Source organism: Musca autumnalis, unplaced genomic scaffold (genome assembly GCF_047663935.1).
Source record: "Musca autumnalis isolate F117 unplaced genomic scaffold, ASM4766393v1 scaffold_2, whole genome shotgun sequence".
NCBI lineage: Eukaryota > Metazoa > Arthropoda > Insecta > Diptera > Muscidae > Musca > Musca autumnalis.
Window position 1 is genome coordinate 270,592,780 of NW_027411755.1, and position 14,909 is coordinate 270,607,688.

The 14,909-nt window shown below is 36.6% G+C and overlaps 3 protein-coding genes and 1 long non-coding RNA gene across 4 annotated transcripts; 3 read left to right on the top strand and 1 right to left on the bottom strand.

Annotated features, from left to right (window-relative positions):
* Window positions 1–1,120: 1,120 nt before the first annotated feature.
* Window positions 1,121–8,859, top strand: LOC141392062 (protein CEBPZOS). The gene is made up of 2 exons (XM_073965005.1): window positions 1,121–1,298; window positions 6,962–8,859. Exons 1-2 carry the CDS (start codon window positions 1,169–1,171, stop codon window positions 7,096–7,098), a joined length of 267 nt encoding a protein of 88 aa, XP_073821106.1. The 5' UTR covers window positions 1,121–1,168; the 3' UTR covers window positions 7,099–8,859.
* LOC141392063 (uncharacterized) lies at window positions 7,170–7,406 on the top strand. The gene has a single exon (XM_073965006.1). The coding sequence runs from the start codon at window positions 7,170–7,172 to the stop codon at window positions 7,404–7,406; it is 237 nt and encodes a 78-aa protein (XP_073821107.1).
* Tbcc (Tubulin-binding cofactor C) lies at window positions 7,452–8,859 on the top strand. Its single transcript, XM_073964999.1, has one exon. The coding sequence runs from the start codon at window positions 7,452–7,454 to the stop codon at window positions 8,571–8,573; it is 1,122 nt and encodes a 373-aa protein (XP_073821100.1). The 3' UTR covers window positions 8,574–8,859.
* Window positions 8,860–9,692: 833 nt separating this feature from the next.
* Window positions 9,693–11,737, bottom strand: LOC141392066 (uncharacterized). The gene is made up of 2 exons (XR_012409777.1): window positions 10,069–11,737; window positions 9,693–10,017 (listed from the first exon to the last, which is right to left on the bottom strand). It is a non-coding gene; the product is annotated as an uncharacterized lncRNA (long non-coding RNA).
* Between the last annotated feature and the right edge of the window lie 3,172 nt (window positions 11,738–14,909).

Sequence of the window (14,909 nt, forward strand, 5' to 3'; positions counted from 1 at the left end):
CCGAGCCAATTTGTAACTAGGTTGCGCTTTTCTTCTTTATTCTTTTATTTTTGTTATGTCAGAAATGAAACAGGAAAGCAAGGCAACCAGGCGAGGCAGCTTATGTACCCAGCAGAGAAGGAGGCCAGCCGGCTGAAAATCGGTGGTGAGCTAATTCTTTTGTTGTTGTTGTTGTAGCAGCATACAATGCTGGGTTGGCAGCCGCTGGCCGAAACACTTTTGGTTTCGGGTCAATCCGGTACGTAAGAACCTGCTGCCGTAATTCTTTTCGGGTCTAGCCGCCGCCTATTTTGTCGGCTCATATCGGCTAAAACTCGCCAGCCAATAAATCGGGAGAAACGGCGCGCGCCGATAATTTACAGCAAAAATCCATGAAATTTCGTGACATATATATATATATATATATATATATATATATGGGACTTATTAAGAAATGCTTAGTCCCTGTCCACAGTAGAGTGGATTTCATTAGAAAATTTCATGAAATTATGCGTTCTTAGATTGAATTCCTCACTACAGTAATTTCATTATTTTACTCTACTATGTCCCGGGCCACACTAAGAGTGATTTCACTGAAATTTTGACATGAAAGTAAAAGAAAATGTAAAATAAAACGGACACTAGTTTCTTGAAATTATGCATTTTTCCCAAAAAATGCAAAGTTTCATGTCAAAATTTCATTGAAAATGCTCCAGTGTGGCCGGGACTATGGTACTCAATCTAGAAACTCATAATTTCATAATTTCATGAATTGTTTTCAATGAAATCACTATAGTGTGAACCGGTACTTAAGAAGTCTCAGAAACATACTTTTCGTACAAAAAATTTCAAGTTTTCTTGCATTTTAACATGTCCTAGTCCACGCTTATACGATTTGTATGCAATAATTTCATTTAAAAAATTACTTTAATATGGAACTCGATCGCATAATTTCATGACATTTTATCAATGAAATCACTACAGTGTGGACCGGGACCATGTTAAAAAACCGAAATTTAGCCGCGAGTTGGAAAACAAGACGGCGCGCCGCCGCCTATTAGCTGGCATTGACCTGAGCGAGCGAGCCGAAAAAATCGGTCGGCTTCGTTGTTTAGTTGGCATAGTGCAAATGTTAAAATTGAACGTAGGTACAAAATTAAATAATTAACAATTTAACGAATCATGTATAATGTTGCCTAAAACACCCAAAAGTGGTTTCTGGAAATTTGTCAAAAGCAGCGCCAAGACACTTTTTGTTATTGAAGCAGTTTGCTTTGCAGCTTCGTATGCCGTGTATTATCGTATGAATACGAACAGAGGTGGGTAACATTTATATAACCTTTATTTATTTTTATTTATTTACTCTTGTTGAAGTTATTGCTTGTGCCCAGTACCGCAAAAAATTGTTAAATGCAAGGTATACTTTAAAAAGAAGAAATTGATTGATGATTGATTGAATGATTGAATTGATATTTAGGATGAGTCATGACAAATACAGTTTGTCAAGTAATTGTTTTCACACTACCAAAACTTTTCATGCATTAATTATATACGGGTATGCTCGGCTTGTTTAAGACCAGATTGAATGTATAAATTAAAAATGAACCCACGTAGTTCAACAATAATAACCAAAACTAATAATTAAGAAGTAATACGCTGTTTCTATTAGAGCCTTTTGCAGGGTTAACCTTTATGAGGATTTGTTTGAAATATAAGCAATGGAATTGACATTTAAAACCCAGTCGGTTTGTTAAATCCGGTTATATATAAACGGGGTATAATAGTACGTTGATATTATGGCACAATTACCAAGGTAGTGGCATCACACCAGCTGTTCGAATATGGAATGTCTGTCAAATCCCTTTATAAAAAATTAAGGAACAACTCTAGTCATGATACAATAAGAAGGTAGCATTATCAGCCCAGCTGATGGTAACATAATGTGTCAATTGCATTGAATTTATGTCAAATTTTGACATCTTATGTTACCAAAAACGGCAGTTGCTGCTACCTTCTTATTGTATCATGACTCTAGTATAGTAAAAACTCTCCGATTTTTTTGAAAATTTTTCCAGAGGTAGATATTGTTGCGCTGATCATGGGAGTGTATAATTTTCTTGGGGGACGGATCCGGTTATTGGACCGAAAGTCCGGGAGGTTATTTTCACCCAAAAACCTATTTTTGGACCCGGATTTTTTCATAAAACCCTCAAAAAGTCGAAAATGGGCCCATTATGTGTGCCCGCTTAATGTATGCCAGATTATAGCTCGCACTTTAGCCTTTCCAAAATTGTGCTATATGTTGTAATACCTTCTCTGGATCCAGAGATATGGCCTTTAGAATCTTGTAGCAATCGGTTCAGTCTCCACATTGCTGAGAATGCACATAACTATTTTGAAAGTTGTCGAAAAATAACAACAACCAATCGTCCACTGCGCTCTGTGTCTATTTAATAGCACCGTGGACGATTGGTTGTTGTTATTTTTCGACAACTATCAAAATAGTTATGTGCATTCTAGCAATGTGGAGACACATGACAGTGGGAGTAGTTAATTTGGTTTACATATGCGGCTACGAGAGTTTTTAGGTGTATTCTTGAGCTCGAGTCGTCATAGAATTGGGGAAGGGTTCTTTGTTTCAATACAAAGAACTAAGAGAACTGATGAGTCCAAGTGGCGTTGGACGAAACTAGTATTCTCTGCCATCCCCAAAAGTAATCAATTTTAACTACATCCCACTTTAAACTTGTTGTTTTTAAATTTGAAAACAACAAATATGAGATTAAGCTTGACTACATACAAATAGTAGGTAATATTTTCTACTTCCATTGACAGGCTTTGCCGTTGGAATACCCCTACTAGAAGCCGATATATTCACAAAGAATAAAACTTTGAATTTGTCCCCACTTGGGGTTATCCGACTATCACCAAAATCAATAGGCTTCTTCGTCTGTGGGCCCCCATCTACCCCCAAAATTTCGTGCCTATCCGATAAAAATTCCAACCTGTAGCGTGATTACAAAAAATGAAATAATTGGATATATTACTGACTTTTGCGATATCTCGGTTGTTTGCCAACTTACGCCAAACATACTTTGCATCAATATAAAAGAGATCTTTTCTTCTTCCATTGATGGGCTTTCCTTTTGGAATACTCCTGAATCGGAGATATTCACATAAGAAAAAAACTTTGACTTTTCTCCATATAAGCTTTTTGAATATTATCCGACTATCACCAAGCTTAATAGGCTTCTTCCTCTGAGGGACCCGCATCAAAAAATTCGTGCGAACCGATCAAAATTGCGACCTGTAGAGTGATTACAAAAAAATCGGAAAATGGGATGCATTACCGACTATTGCGATATCTCTGTTGTTTGACCACCTTCGACAATCTACTTTACATCGTTGTAAAGGTGATACATATTTTCTACTTTCCTTGCTAGGTTTTGCACATTCCGACCCTTGAATATTATCCGACCATCATCAAAATCAATAGGCTTCTTCCTCTGTGGGACCCCCATTAACCCCCAAAATTTCGTGATGGTAAGATAAAAAGTGCGAACTGTAGCGCGATTTCGAAAAAAATTAAAAGTAGGATGTAATACCGAATGTTGCTATATCTCCGTTATTTGGCCACCTACGTCAATCTATTATGCGACATTGTAAAGGTGGGATATTCTACTTTCATAGTCAGGCTTTGCTTTTGGAAACTCCCCATTCAAAGCTGTGATTTTCGCAAAAAAAGTTGGGTTGTATTAGCGACTATTGCGATATCTCTGTTGTTTGACCTACGACATCCCCTCCGGGAATCTCATCAACACCCAAAATTTGGTGACGATCCGATCAAAATTGCGACCTGTAGCGTGATTACAAGGGTTAGATGGACGGACGGACACACATAGCCAGATCGACTCAGCTCGTCGAGACATTCATGTTGGTATATATAAGTATGGGTCTACGACCATTATTTCGATGAGTTACAAACTTTTTGGCCAAAACCAACATATAATACCCTCCCCACATAGTGGTGTAGGGTATAATAATACACTTCCATAAAAAATATCTGTGTACAACATCTTTATGTAAGCTTCCCGAAGAATATTTTACCGTTTTGTTCTAACTTTTGTGGATATTTCGCGCAAAAAATTTTGACAGCAAATGACTACGGCCTGAATTCGCCCGAATTCGCCTTTTGGATCACCTTGTTAAATTCGACTTGGTAAATACTTAAAAATCATAACATCTTATGAATTTTATTCTTAATAAGAATTAATTATTAAAAATTATTAAGAATATTAGGTATACATTGTCCCTACTAGGGGGGTTACCATATGGACCAAAGGAGTACCAGGCCATATTACATACAGCGTGACGGTTGTGCTCAGGGTGTCGGAGTCTGAGCCGAAAAAATAATCGACTCCGGCCAAAATGTTTTCCTACATTTATTAGTCTTATGCCAGACTATGAAAGAGGTGTGAAGGGGGTGAAAATGTGTACACAAGATTCTGCATTTCTGCTCACTGGAAACAAAAAGCGCACACCGTCAATCGCCATTTTAAATAAAACATTATTTATTCCTGGAGATCGTCGATTTCGGATCTTCTTGGCTGACGTGCCAGTGTGGACAGTTGAATCACATGATGATGATGTTTGAGATACATTTGTACATTCTAAAGGTTTATTATTATACCCTCCACCATAGTCACTACGTTTGTAACTACTCGAAATAATCATTGTAGACCCCACAAACTATATATATTCTACATCGATATAGCCATGTCCGTCCGTCTGCGGAAATCACTCTTGCGTCCGAACGGATTGACGTAGGTGGATGAAATTTTGGGAAAATCTATTGTATGTACGTAGGACTTTTGGTATTGAAAGCGGGCTATGTAGCTCCACGCTTTCGTATAGCCCCCATACAAAATGACGCGTGACGCGTCGTTTTGAGTAATTTTTAAGATATTTGTCCCATTTTACCACCGAAACGGTTGTACTTTGGTATTTTGTGTATCCAGAGGCCAAAAAACATTCCTACCAAAGTTGGTTTATATAGATCCACGTTTTGGTGTTACCCCCATATAAAGTACGCGTCATTTTAATATATTTTGAATGTATTAGTCCCATTTGACAACAGAATTGGTTGTAACTTTGTATTTTGCATTTCCAGAGGCTAAGAAACATTTCTACCATAAAATGTTTATATAGGTCCACGTTGTGATATAGCCCCCATAGGACGATATCTGCCGATTTTCGGTATTTTGAAGGTTTTGGCCTCATTATCAGACCGAGATGGCTGAAATTTGGTATTTAGTCTTCGTTTAGGGGTATAAAGCTTTCCCCCTGAAATTCGTAGGTATAGGTCCACGCCATCATATAGCCCCCATAGAACAGTACCTTCCGATTTTCGCTATTTTGAAGGTTGTGGCCACATTAATTTACCGAAATTACTGACATTTGTGGTGGAGGGTATAAAAAGTTCGGCCCGACCGAACTTAACGCTTTTCCTACTTGTTCTATTTTCTCTTGTGCTGCTTTGGCAATATTCATTTTTCAGAAATTATACGTTTTGTTGTACTTTTTGAAGTTTCCCAGCGGTCACGCTGATTACATGTAAACAATTGGTCTGTTCCAACTGCAAGAATCTACTAATTTTTACTATTTTCCCGATAACATAAAGGAAAAAATGTTATCGTAGTAAAAAATAGTAGATTCTTGCAGGTTCTGGAACAGAGTAAAGTTTGAGTTTTTTAGTTCAAATTCATACATCAAATTTTCATAGAACAAGAATCCAGTTGCAATAAATATAACCTACCGACTAAAAAGTATCAGGTCTTATTAACAGTAAACGGGATCACCTAGGCCCATATCCAAGGTCTAAAAGCAGTTTAATTCAAAATTAATTAAGATATATGAATATTTCATGAAACTTTCGAAAATAGTAAATTTCAGAAATGCTTACTACGACCTATTGAAGACATTTCGTTTACTCTGAAGAAATACACAAAGAAATACAGTGGCATATTTTTCTAAGTTACGGGGAATAATGAAAGAAATAAAATAAATAATGATACAGGGTTACAATGCAATTCCATGGCAGCCATAAACATTAAAGAAGTCTTCGAAATTGATTGATTGATTTCATTCTGCCGTCTTTAGAACAGACAAGGTAACTTTTATTATATCAAAGAGTGCAGCCCAATTCTATTTTTAGCTCACTGACGTTTCGAGCTTCGGTACAACACCAGTTGTTTAGAAGTTGTACTTGTCTGATATACAGGAAATTTAAAACATTAGGACGACGAGATATTTAACAAATTTGGTCGTGATTTCGAGTCATCAAGCCTATTGTAAGTAATAAACCATGGTCCATATTTATATTAGGCAATTTTTCTTGCGGCAATTGTCACTTTGTTTGAGAAAGGGTGTTGAGAGCAAAGGGTTACCATATGCCTCATGAAATCACGTCATCGCATAGAACCCCTTCCTTCAAATTTTGCTGGCTAATAATGCATGCAAATTTTTGCTGGGATGGATCCGTTGGCTCAAAGGAGCAAAGATAAGGGATCTTTTGAAAACTATAATGTTCAGAACAGATTTGATGTAAAATCGAGTTGTATATGTCGAATGGGGAAATGGAAACATACTCGCGAAAATTTTACCACTTGATGGTTAATTACATTTTTTTCATATTGGAGCAATAGATCCTCGCTCCGAGTAATCATTTGGTCACAAATAACTGTTTGATGATGCTAAACAAATCATTAATTGTTTTAAAAACGTGTAAGTTATAAGTGTATATATTCCAAATTATTTATTTATTCATGTAATTGCCGAATACATGTCGACAGGAAGAAGTGCGGATTGTCACAATAATACATTTTGCTTGTCTTCCCGTCCGAACTGTTTTGGGCCATTGTTCGTACTTTTCTTTTAATTTTTACATATTACTAAATAATTTTCATTCGCTTTTATATTCTAGAATTCCGACAGCACATCAACGAAAACTATCCATTCGTTTTAGACTATTATTACAAGGTTGGCGAGATAATTGGAAATAGCAACTTGCGTGAAATTGATGCAACTATCTGGAGAACTGAACAAAAAAAGGACAACTAAACATAAACGTTATATTCACAACAATTATAACTCATAGCTACAAATACAATATATAATTGAGCAAAGTGTAAATGGCTACTAACCCCTATGTAAAGTCCTTAATATGGTTAGTGGCTTTTGGCGGCATTGGTTATGGTCTCTTACGTTTAACTGAACCCTCGGAGGAAAAAATTGCAAAGATACGTTCAACAACGGCTGGTGTTCACTTGAGCGAAGACGAACAGAAAAAGATTCAATTTTTAAGGAAATTGCAATCAGCTGCTTCCGACAACGCCCCTGTATACTTTAAAAGGAAAGAAGACAACTAGGGAGTATTACATCTTCCACATTAGAAGTAAAATCTACAGTAAAATATGAACAGCAATCGATTCTCCGTAACCAACATGGATAATGAAATTGTGGACGACGTTGCAACTTCCAAAAAAGATCAAATACTAGAGCGACTTAACAAGCGTAATAAAGAACGACAGAATTATTTGGATGTAAAATTGGAACAGCGCCATAAGGAAAGCTCAGATTCTGAAGGGGTTGACTACTTCTCACAGGTCTTCGCCGACAAAGTGAGGGAAATCGAAGCTCGTATTACAAATATAAGCGAAACGTCAGCAAAGAAGTCCCAAGGTGAAAACTCCAGCATTGAATTCCCTCGGCATTTCACAGAAATAACAATGGAGATACAGGAGTTGCAACGCTATCTTACTAATTCAACAATGTTTCTTACAGACTTCAAAATAAAAGCCTGTCAAAGCATACTAAACGATTTATTACAGACATGTGAAGAGGCAAGAGTAAAACTCATGCCAAAGAAGAAATTTGGATTTAGTGGACGCAAAGTGACACCAAAACCATCTCTGAATCCCAAACTTGCTAAAACGGACAAAGTAGATGGTGTTGTAAAAAATGAAAATCTTACTATGGTCTCAGGCGGCAAAGTAAGTTGGACGCTATGCAATAGATCGAACGAATACATTTGTCTCAGGGACGATGAAGTCCACAGTAAAGATATAACTATTGCCCATTTACAAAATTGTTTCGTTGAACTGCAAGGACCTGCAGGTTCAGTTCAAATTTCCCACTGTTCCAACTGCACATTTCTCTGTGGCCCAATTGCCCGCTCTTTGTTCGCAGATTTTTGTACCAACAGCAAAATTAGCGTTGCATGTCAACAATTGAGGCTACACTCCTCGGAGCAATGTCAAATATATTTACATGTCACGTGTCGTGCCATCATTGAGGATTGCAATAGAATAGAAGTTGCGCCCTATAACTATGACTACAGCGGTATACAAGAAGACTTTATCCATGCAAACATTGATAAAGAGGTCAACAATTACACAGATATTGCTGACTTCAATTGGCTATCGTCTGAGGTGCCCTCCCCAAACTGGCATTTGATCAAGGACACATGTGTCGTCGACTGGAATGAGAAGCGGCAAGATTTTTTATCAAGGAACGCGGATAACGCCTCATTATAGTCCTCAAGGAAATTGCCAAAAGAAAAGAGTTTACACATTCTATTTATTGCTTTACTAGCCCTAGCCATGATTGGAAGCTCATTGTATTGTATTGATATATTCAAATCACTTTTAATTTCAAACATTAATACACTTTCCCTTTTCAAAACACCCTAACGCTGTTCTCATAAATTATTAATTATACATATGTCATAAGACAGGATAATAACATGCTTTTTGTATTTTATATTTTTTGTCTAAAACCTTTATTTAGATTTTATTTTGAAAATAAAATGTTCTAAACTGACACAACCGTGCTATTAAATCTTAGGGGTCGATTATGGATAGCAACTTAACTGTAGTTGCGTTGCCAGAAGAGAAAATCATACAATTAAAAAAATAAGTGAAACGACACAAATTTTAGTCAAATTCAAATGAAATGCAAATTTCTAGTATTAAGGGGTCGATCATCGATAACAATTATCGTTGAGTGGCGTTGCCAGTTGTCAAAATTGATCCACGTATGGCAACTCTCAACTGAAGTTGCGAATCTCAGTTGACGAAGCGGCTGTTTTTCAGCAACCACCAATTTTCAGTTGCAGTGAACATTTTCGAAGAAACAAGAAGTAAAATAGAAGGAAAAATAAACACTTTTGTTAACAATTATTGATTCTTTGCATCATTCATTAATTTTGTGTATCAATATGGTGAAAATAACGACAAAGCAACAGTTCGAAATATTAACTGATAAACTGAGTGAAAATCCAAACTTAGCCCGAGGAGTTCGGGTTTTTGGTGAAACCAAAGCCACAGCGGATGAAGCGTGGAGGTCCATTTCGGACATTTTAAACAGCCATGGACCTCCAACACGAACACCTGAAGAGTGGCAGAGAGTCTGGATTCACTTTAAAGCAAAGTTGAAAAAGAAAATGACTCAAAATAAAAGAAACTTCAACGCCACTGGTGGTGGTCCATCACAATAAGTGAATTTATCGCCTTTGGAGCGGACAGCAGCAAATCTTTTGCAAATGAATTTGGTGACAAATACAGTAGGTTCAGTTTAAGTACAAATGACGAACATCCTCCTTTGGACTATAATGTGCACATGTGCTCCATCTATAAGCCAACTACACCAGGGAATTTCGTTTTTGAATAAAAATGGTTTTTATTTTGCCTTTTTTCCTCCTCTGTCAACTTCGAAACGACCCAATTTTGGCACAATTTGTCCTCTATCAAGTGGACAACTTCCTTCAATACTCTCGACAATGTAGATTGAGCCATGCAATTGTTGAAATCATTGCCATTGGACTTTTGGAAACTTCCGTCCTCCAAGAATCGCAACGCTGCGCACACTTTTAAAAGTGGGGGTATTCCTGTTGATCTGTAACTTTCTTTGAAGTCATCCTTTGACGTTTCCACAACGTAAACTACGGCATACTTTGGCAATCGAAAATACGCCTTAAACCTGAAATAATTTACTGATTATATAGATCTTTCCACATGATCATCAGCTTACAGTGCAGATGGCAATTCCAATGGATTCGACTTGTCCCTCAAATTTCTTCTTATAGATGCAATGTCCTGTACATTTTCTTCATCATCAAAAAATAATTCCACCGAACTTATCATTTTTTGGGACAGCAAATAAAACTTGACGATCCGAAGATTCAATGGGCAGGTTATATTCCAATCTTTGGTTGTTTTCCAAATTTGCTCGAAAACTCAGCCAAAATATTAAAATATTGTCCAGAATACACAAAAGAGTTATCCAAAGCACAATTATTTTTAAAATGTTTTTTTTTTTTTTTTTTGGCGAATAGAGGTCACAAGTTTGAAAAAACACTGATCGATAACATGTTTATCGACCACCCAGTTGAGTTGACATTAATGGTACAACATTTCGTCTCAGTCGCGCAGACAACTGACAACGCAACTCAAGTTTAGTGGCAATACAAGATAGACCCATAAATTTACTGTCGGCAATGCAACTGGGGTTGCTATCCATAATCGACCCCTTAATATATAAAAGAGCTTAGTGATAAGTGAGAGTGGTTGACATTAGAGTCGTACAATCCAGTTCGTTTGAAAGATCTAGTTCAATAGTTCAACTCTTTTAACTGAACTAGTTCAGTAATCTAGTTCATAGTGCATTATCCAGTTCCATCAGTCGCATCAAAATCGTTCACCGGCTCTTAATCGTGCTTTTGATAAAAACGCATACATACACCAAATAGTAACAAACAATAGAATAATATAATGTAACTGCTCCACAACAAAAAATATTACATTCACATATTTTTATTCCATTCATAAAAATGATTAAGTTGGTATTAATTTAAGACAAAACGTCCATCAAATAGTTGTCTGGCAAACAAAAATCGTATGTTGTGTGCGTGTAAAAATTGTCTTTGGGAAAAGCTTTGTGTGTGCTTCTCTTTTTATACCCTCCACCATATGGAGGGTATAATTAAACTTGTCATTCCGTTTGTAACACATCGAAATATTCGTCGTAGACCCTATAAAGTATATATATATTATTGATCAGCAATTCTATGTCGATTTAACCATTTCCGTCTGTCTGTTGAAATCAAGATACAGCTCACAATTTTAAAGATAGATAATCAATTTTTGGTACAGAATATTTTATTACCTGCAGGATATTCGGTATTTTGAAGGTTTTAGATTCATTATCCCATCAGAATGGTTGAAATTTGGTAATTAGTCTTCGTTGAGGATATACAATTTGTTGGTATAAGTCCCCACGCCTTAATATACATAGCGATTATGAATCTTCACGTAGGGAGCTACTCACAAGTGAGTTGCAGTTCACTTTCACCTGCTCGAGCTATTATGATTGAGCAGGGAGGAGCACAAAAAGTGAACAAGGGTTGACAAGTCGGAAAATGGAAAATAATGGCGCGACTTGTGAACCCTTGAAATAATAATTTGTGTTGCCATACCGTCATTTTTTGCACAAATAACTTTGAGATTAATTAATTCTTATTTTTTGTATAAAAAATAAATAAATTTTCAAATTAATAAACATTTCTAGCAAGAAAAATGTCAGTTATTAACAATCCACTGTAAAAGAACATGGATATTGGTAAAAGAAAATACAACATTAAAACAACATGGCAACATCTGTAACAGCTGTTCTTTTGTTTTGGCAGATATGTGAAAATTGTTTATTTTCACTGAAGAATTCGTGAAATTTATTGGAAAATCGTAAAAAAGTGAACAAATGTCGTTTAAATGGCAAATTCTGAGGAATACCACGGAAATGAAGTGGAAGTTGTGTTTAGCACCATCTCCCATTCTTTCCAAGACTGCGACCCCAAAAGATCCAAATCGTGTACATTACTCTCTCTAGGAATAACAATTGCAGACATGGGTTGCTCCTGATTGGGTCCTTGTATAGTTGTGAGCCGCTTTATGCAGAATGTACCTTTTTGATCTGTCCATACCTGAAAACTCGATTTAGGCCTTCCTTCACTGATACATACCACGGGCAACGTTTTAGTTACAGTACTTGCTCGGGCATTACCGTGAGATAGGGATGGCTCTCACGGTAATGCCCGAGCAAGTACTGTAACTAATGGGCCGATTCCGTACAGCGAGGCGAGTCGTGTCGCGTTGCCAGATGCAATTTTTAGATTCCGTACAGCAATATTCGCCTGACGCCGTCAAATTTTGTCGCCGTAATGTTCATTTTCCGGCGACAACAAATTAGCTGTCGCCGTTCATTTTTACTAACGAATAAAAACGAAAAATTGAATCGTAAGTAACATTTTCATTTATTTTAAGTGAATTTACTTAATATTATATACGTTTTTGGTGTTTCAGTACTTATAATGGTGAAAATTACTACAAGACAGCAATTTGAAATGCTGGTTCAAAAAATGGAAGCCCACCCAAACGTAGCTCGTGGAGTCAGACTTTTTGGGGAAACTAAAGCCACTTTTGATGAGGTGTGGAAGGATGTTGCGGAGCAATTAAATAGTTGTGGTCCACCAACCCGTACAACAGATGAATGGCACAGAGTGTGGACTCATTTTAAATCCAAACTAAAGAAAAAAATGTCTCAAAATAAGAAGAACATTACAGCTACAGGAGGTGGACCATCACAAGAAATATCTTTGTCGTCAATGGAGCAAGCGGTAGCAGACTTACTGCAAATTAATATGGTTTCAAATCCTGCTTGAAAGCTTCCTTCGGCAAAAAACCTTAAAGCAGCACACACTTTAAGGAGTGGCTGTATTGCTGTTGATCTGCAGGTTTGTTTAAAGTCATTTTTTAATGCCTCTACTATATAAATAACAGCGTCTTTTGGAAGCCGAAAATAGGATTTAAACCTAAAAAATTAACAATTATTTTGATGAATGTTGATAACCAAACATACTCACAATACTGATGGCAGTTCTAAAGCATTCGATTTATCTCTTAAGTGTCGTCTGATGGATGCTACGTTAACTACATCTTCGTCGCTATCATCAAAAAATAGTTCCACCGAGCTTATCATTTTAGAAAACTATAACTTTTGTGTACAACTTGCTTTGATATTTTTTTCTGATTTATTGAAATCAAAACAAAAAACGCTCCACAACATCACCGATAACTTGTTATCGACGATTATTTTCTATCGCTGTACGTAGTGCATTTTTTAAATTTTGTCACAGAGACGATAGACGACGCGACATGACTCGCCTCGCTGTACGGAATCGGCCCATAAAACGTTGGGTGGGTTGGCCCGACACACTAGGTCCATCAAGAATGATCACGTTCTAGAGAGGGAAGCCCAACCATACTGGATAGAATCCCTTGCTCAACAAGCATTTCAAGTAGTTTTGAATAGCTTTCACATAGTCGCAGGTTCTAATGTAAACAAATATAGTGTGAATAAAGTCCATAACAAACCAGAGTAGTTTTTGCTCAACTATACTTGGGATATTGCAGTCGTCTAAATTCTTAGGCAAATATTGATAGCACCATGCACAGCACTCTGGTGCGATGGCAAACCTAGTCATATAACTCCAGTGGATAGTTACATGCCATTCTTGGAACTGAAGGTAGACCCAATTTTGTACCAAATTCTGAAAGAATTCAGAGATTCAGACCGAATTCGTAAAGAACTCTGAAAAAATGTTAGCGGTCAATGTCCTAAGCTTTAAAAAACAAGAACATTCGTTTTATGCAACTATAAACATTATGGTAGAAATTTATAATAATGATATTTCTTTCTTTTTATAAGAATAAAAACAAAAACGCCCAAGTTGACCTCAAGCCAAATTAAAACCAAAGAAAATAGCGTCCAAAGGTCAACAATAACCTCACAACATAAAAAATCTCTTATTATTTTTTGTTACTTTCAACCTAAAATACAATTAATTATCATTACAGATACAAAATATTCGTATTTTTTAAAATAAATGTTCACACTTAAATTTTTTTGTTCAACTCACTTTGATTTCGGTAGTGAGAAATTTCAGCAGAAATTTGCCTCTTTTTCTCACTTTTTTTACATTTGTAATAGCTAATTTTTTCACGAACGTGAGTTTTGCTCACCCTCTTGTTGTTTATAATAAGGGAACAGTGAGAACATAACATCACTCACGGCGATATGATGTTTATAATAGGGGAGGAGGCGAGAAAGAGAAAACTCACGGTGAGAGGCCGTTCATAATTGGGGTGATAGTCACCATAGAACGGCACCTCCCGATATTCAGTATTTTGAAGGTTTTAGCTTCTGTCGAGGCTCGACCTCTAAAAGCGTCGCTACCTCTACCGGTGGGCCAACCCCTATGGATATTGAGACTGTCGATGGCCAACTTATCAATATCGATAATTAGAACCTCGATTATTAATTATGTATTTCCATCACTAAACTTTACTTACGAACCAGTGTCGTGAAGTGTAAGATCGTGTTGATCAATTTTTTTATAAACCCCCAAAAAACCAAAACCCCATATCAATAAAAAAATTCCTGTCGACTTGGAGTAGTTTTGAATTAAAAATAGTGTTTTTATTGTGCCTTAAAAACAACATCAGAGTGAGTATAAAAACGTATACGTCTGGTGTTCGTCCTTTTGTATTTGCTGTGTTGTTTTTGAGTTGTTGCATTTAGCGCCAACAACAATTCTCTAGACCTTAAATTACGCCTGTAATTTAAAGTCGAAATTGCAGATCCTTCGTCCTTTGGAGGGAATCTGTACATGGCCCTTCGAGCCGGATGAAAAGGTTTCCGAATCCATTAGTTCGAATGGAAAACGTTCATAGAACAATTCGATGGGATAGAGTCCATTAGAATACCACGATGGGTACATTTTAGTCTAGATAGCAATATTCAAATCCATTGATTTT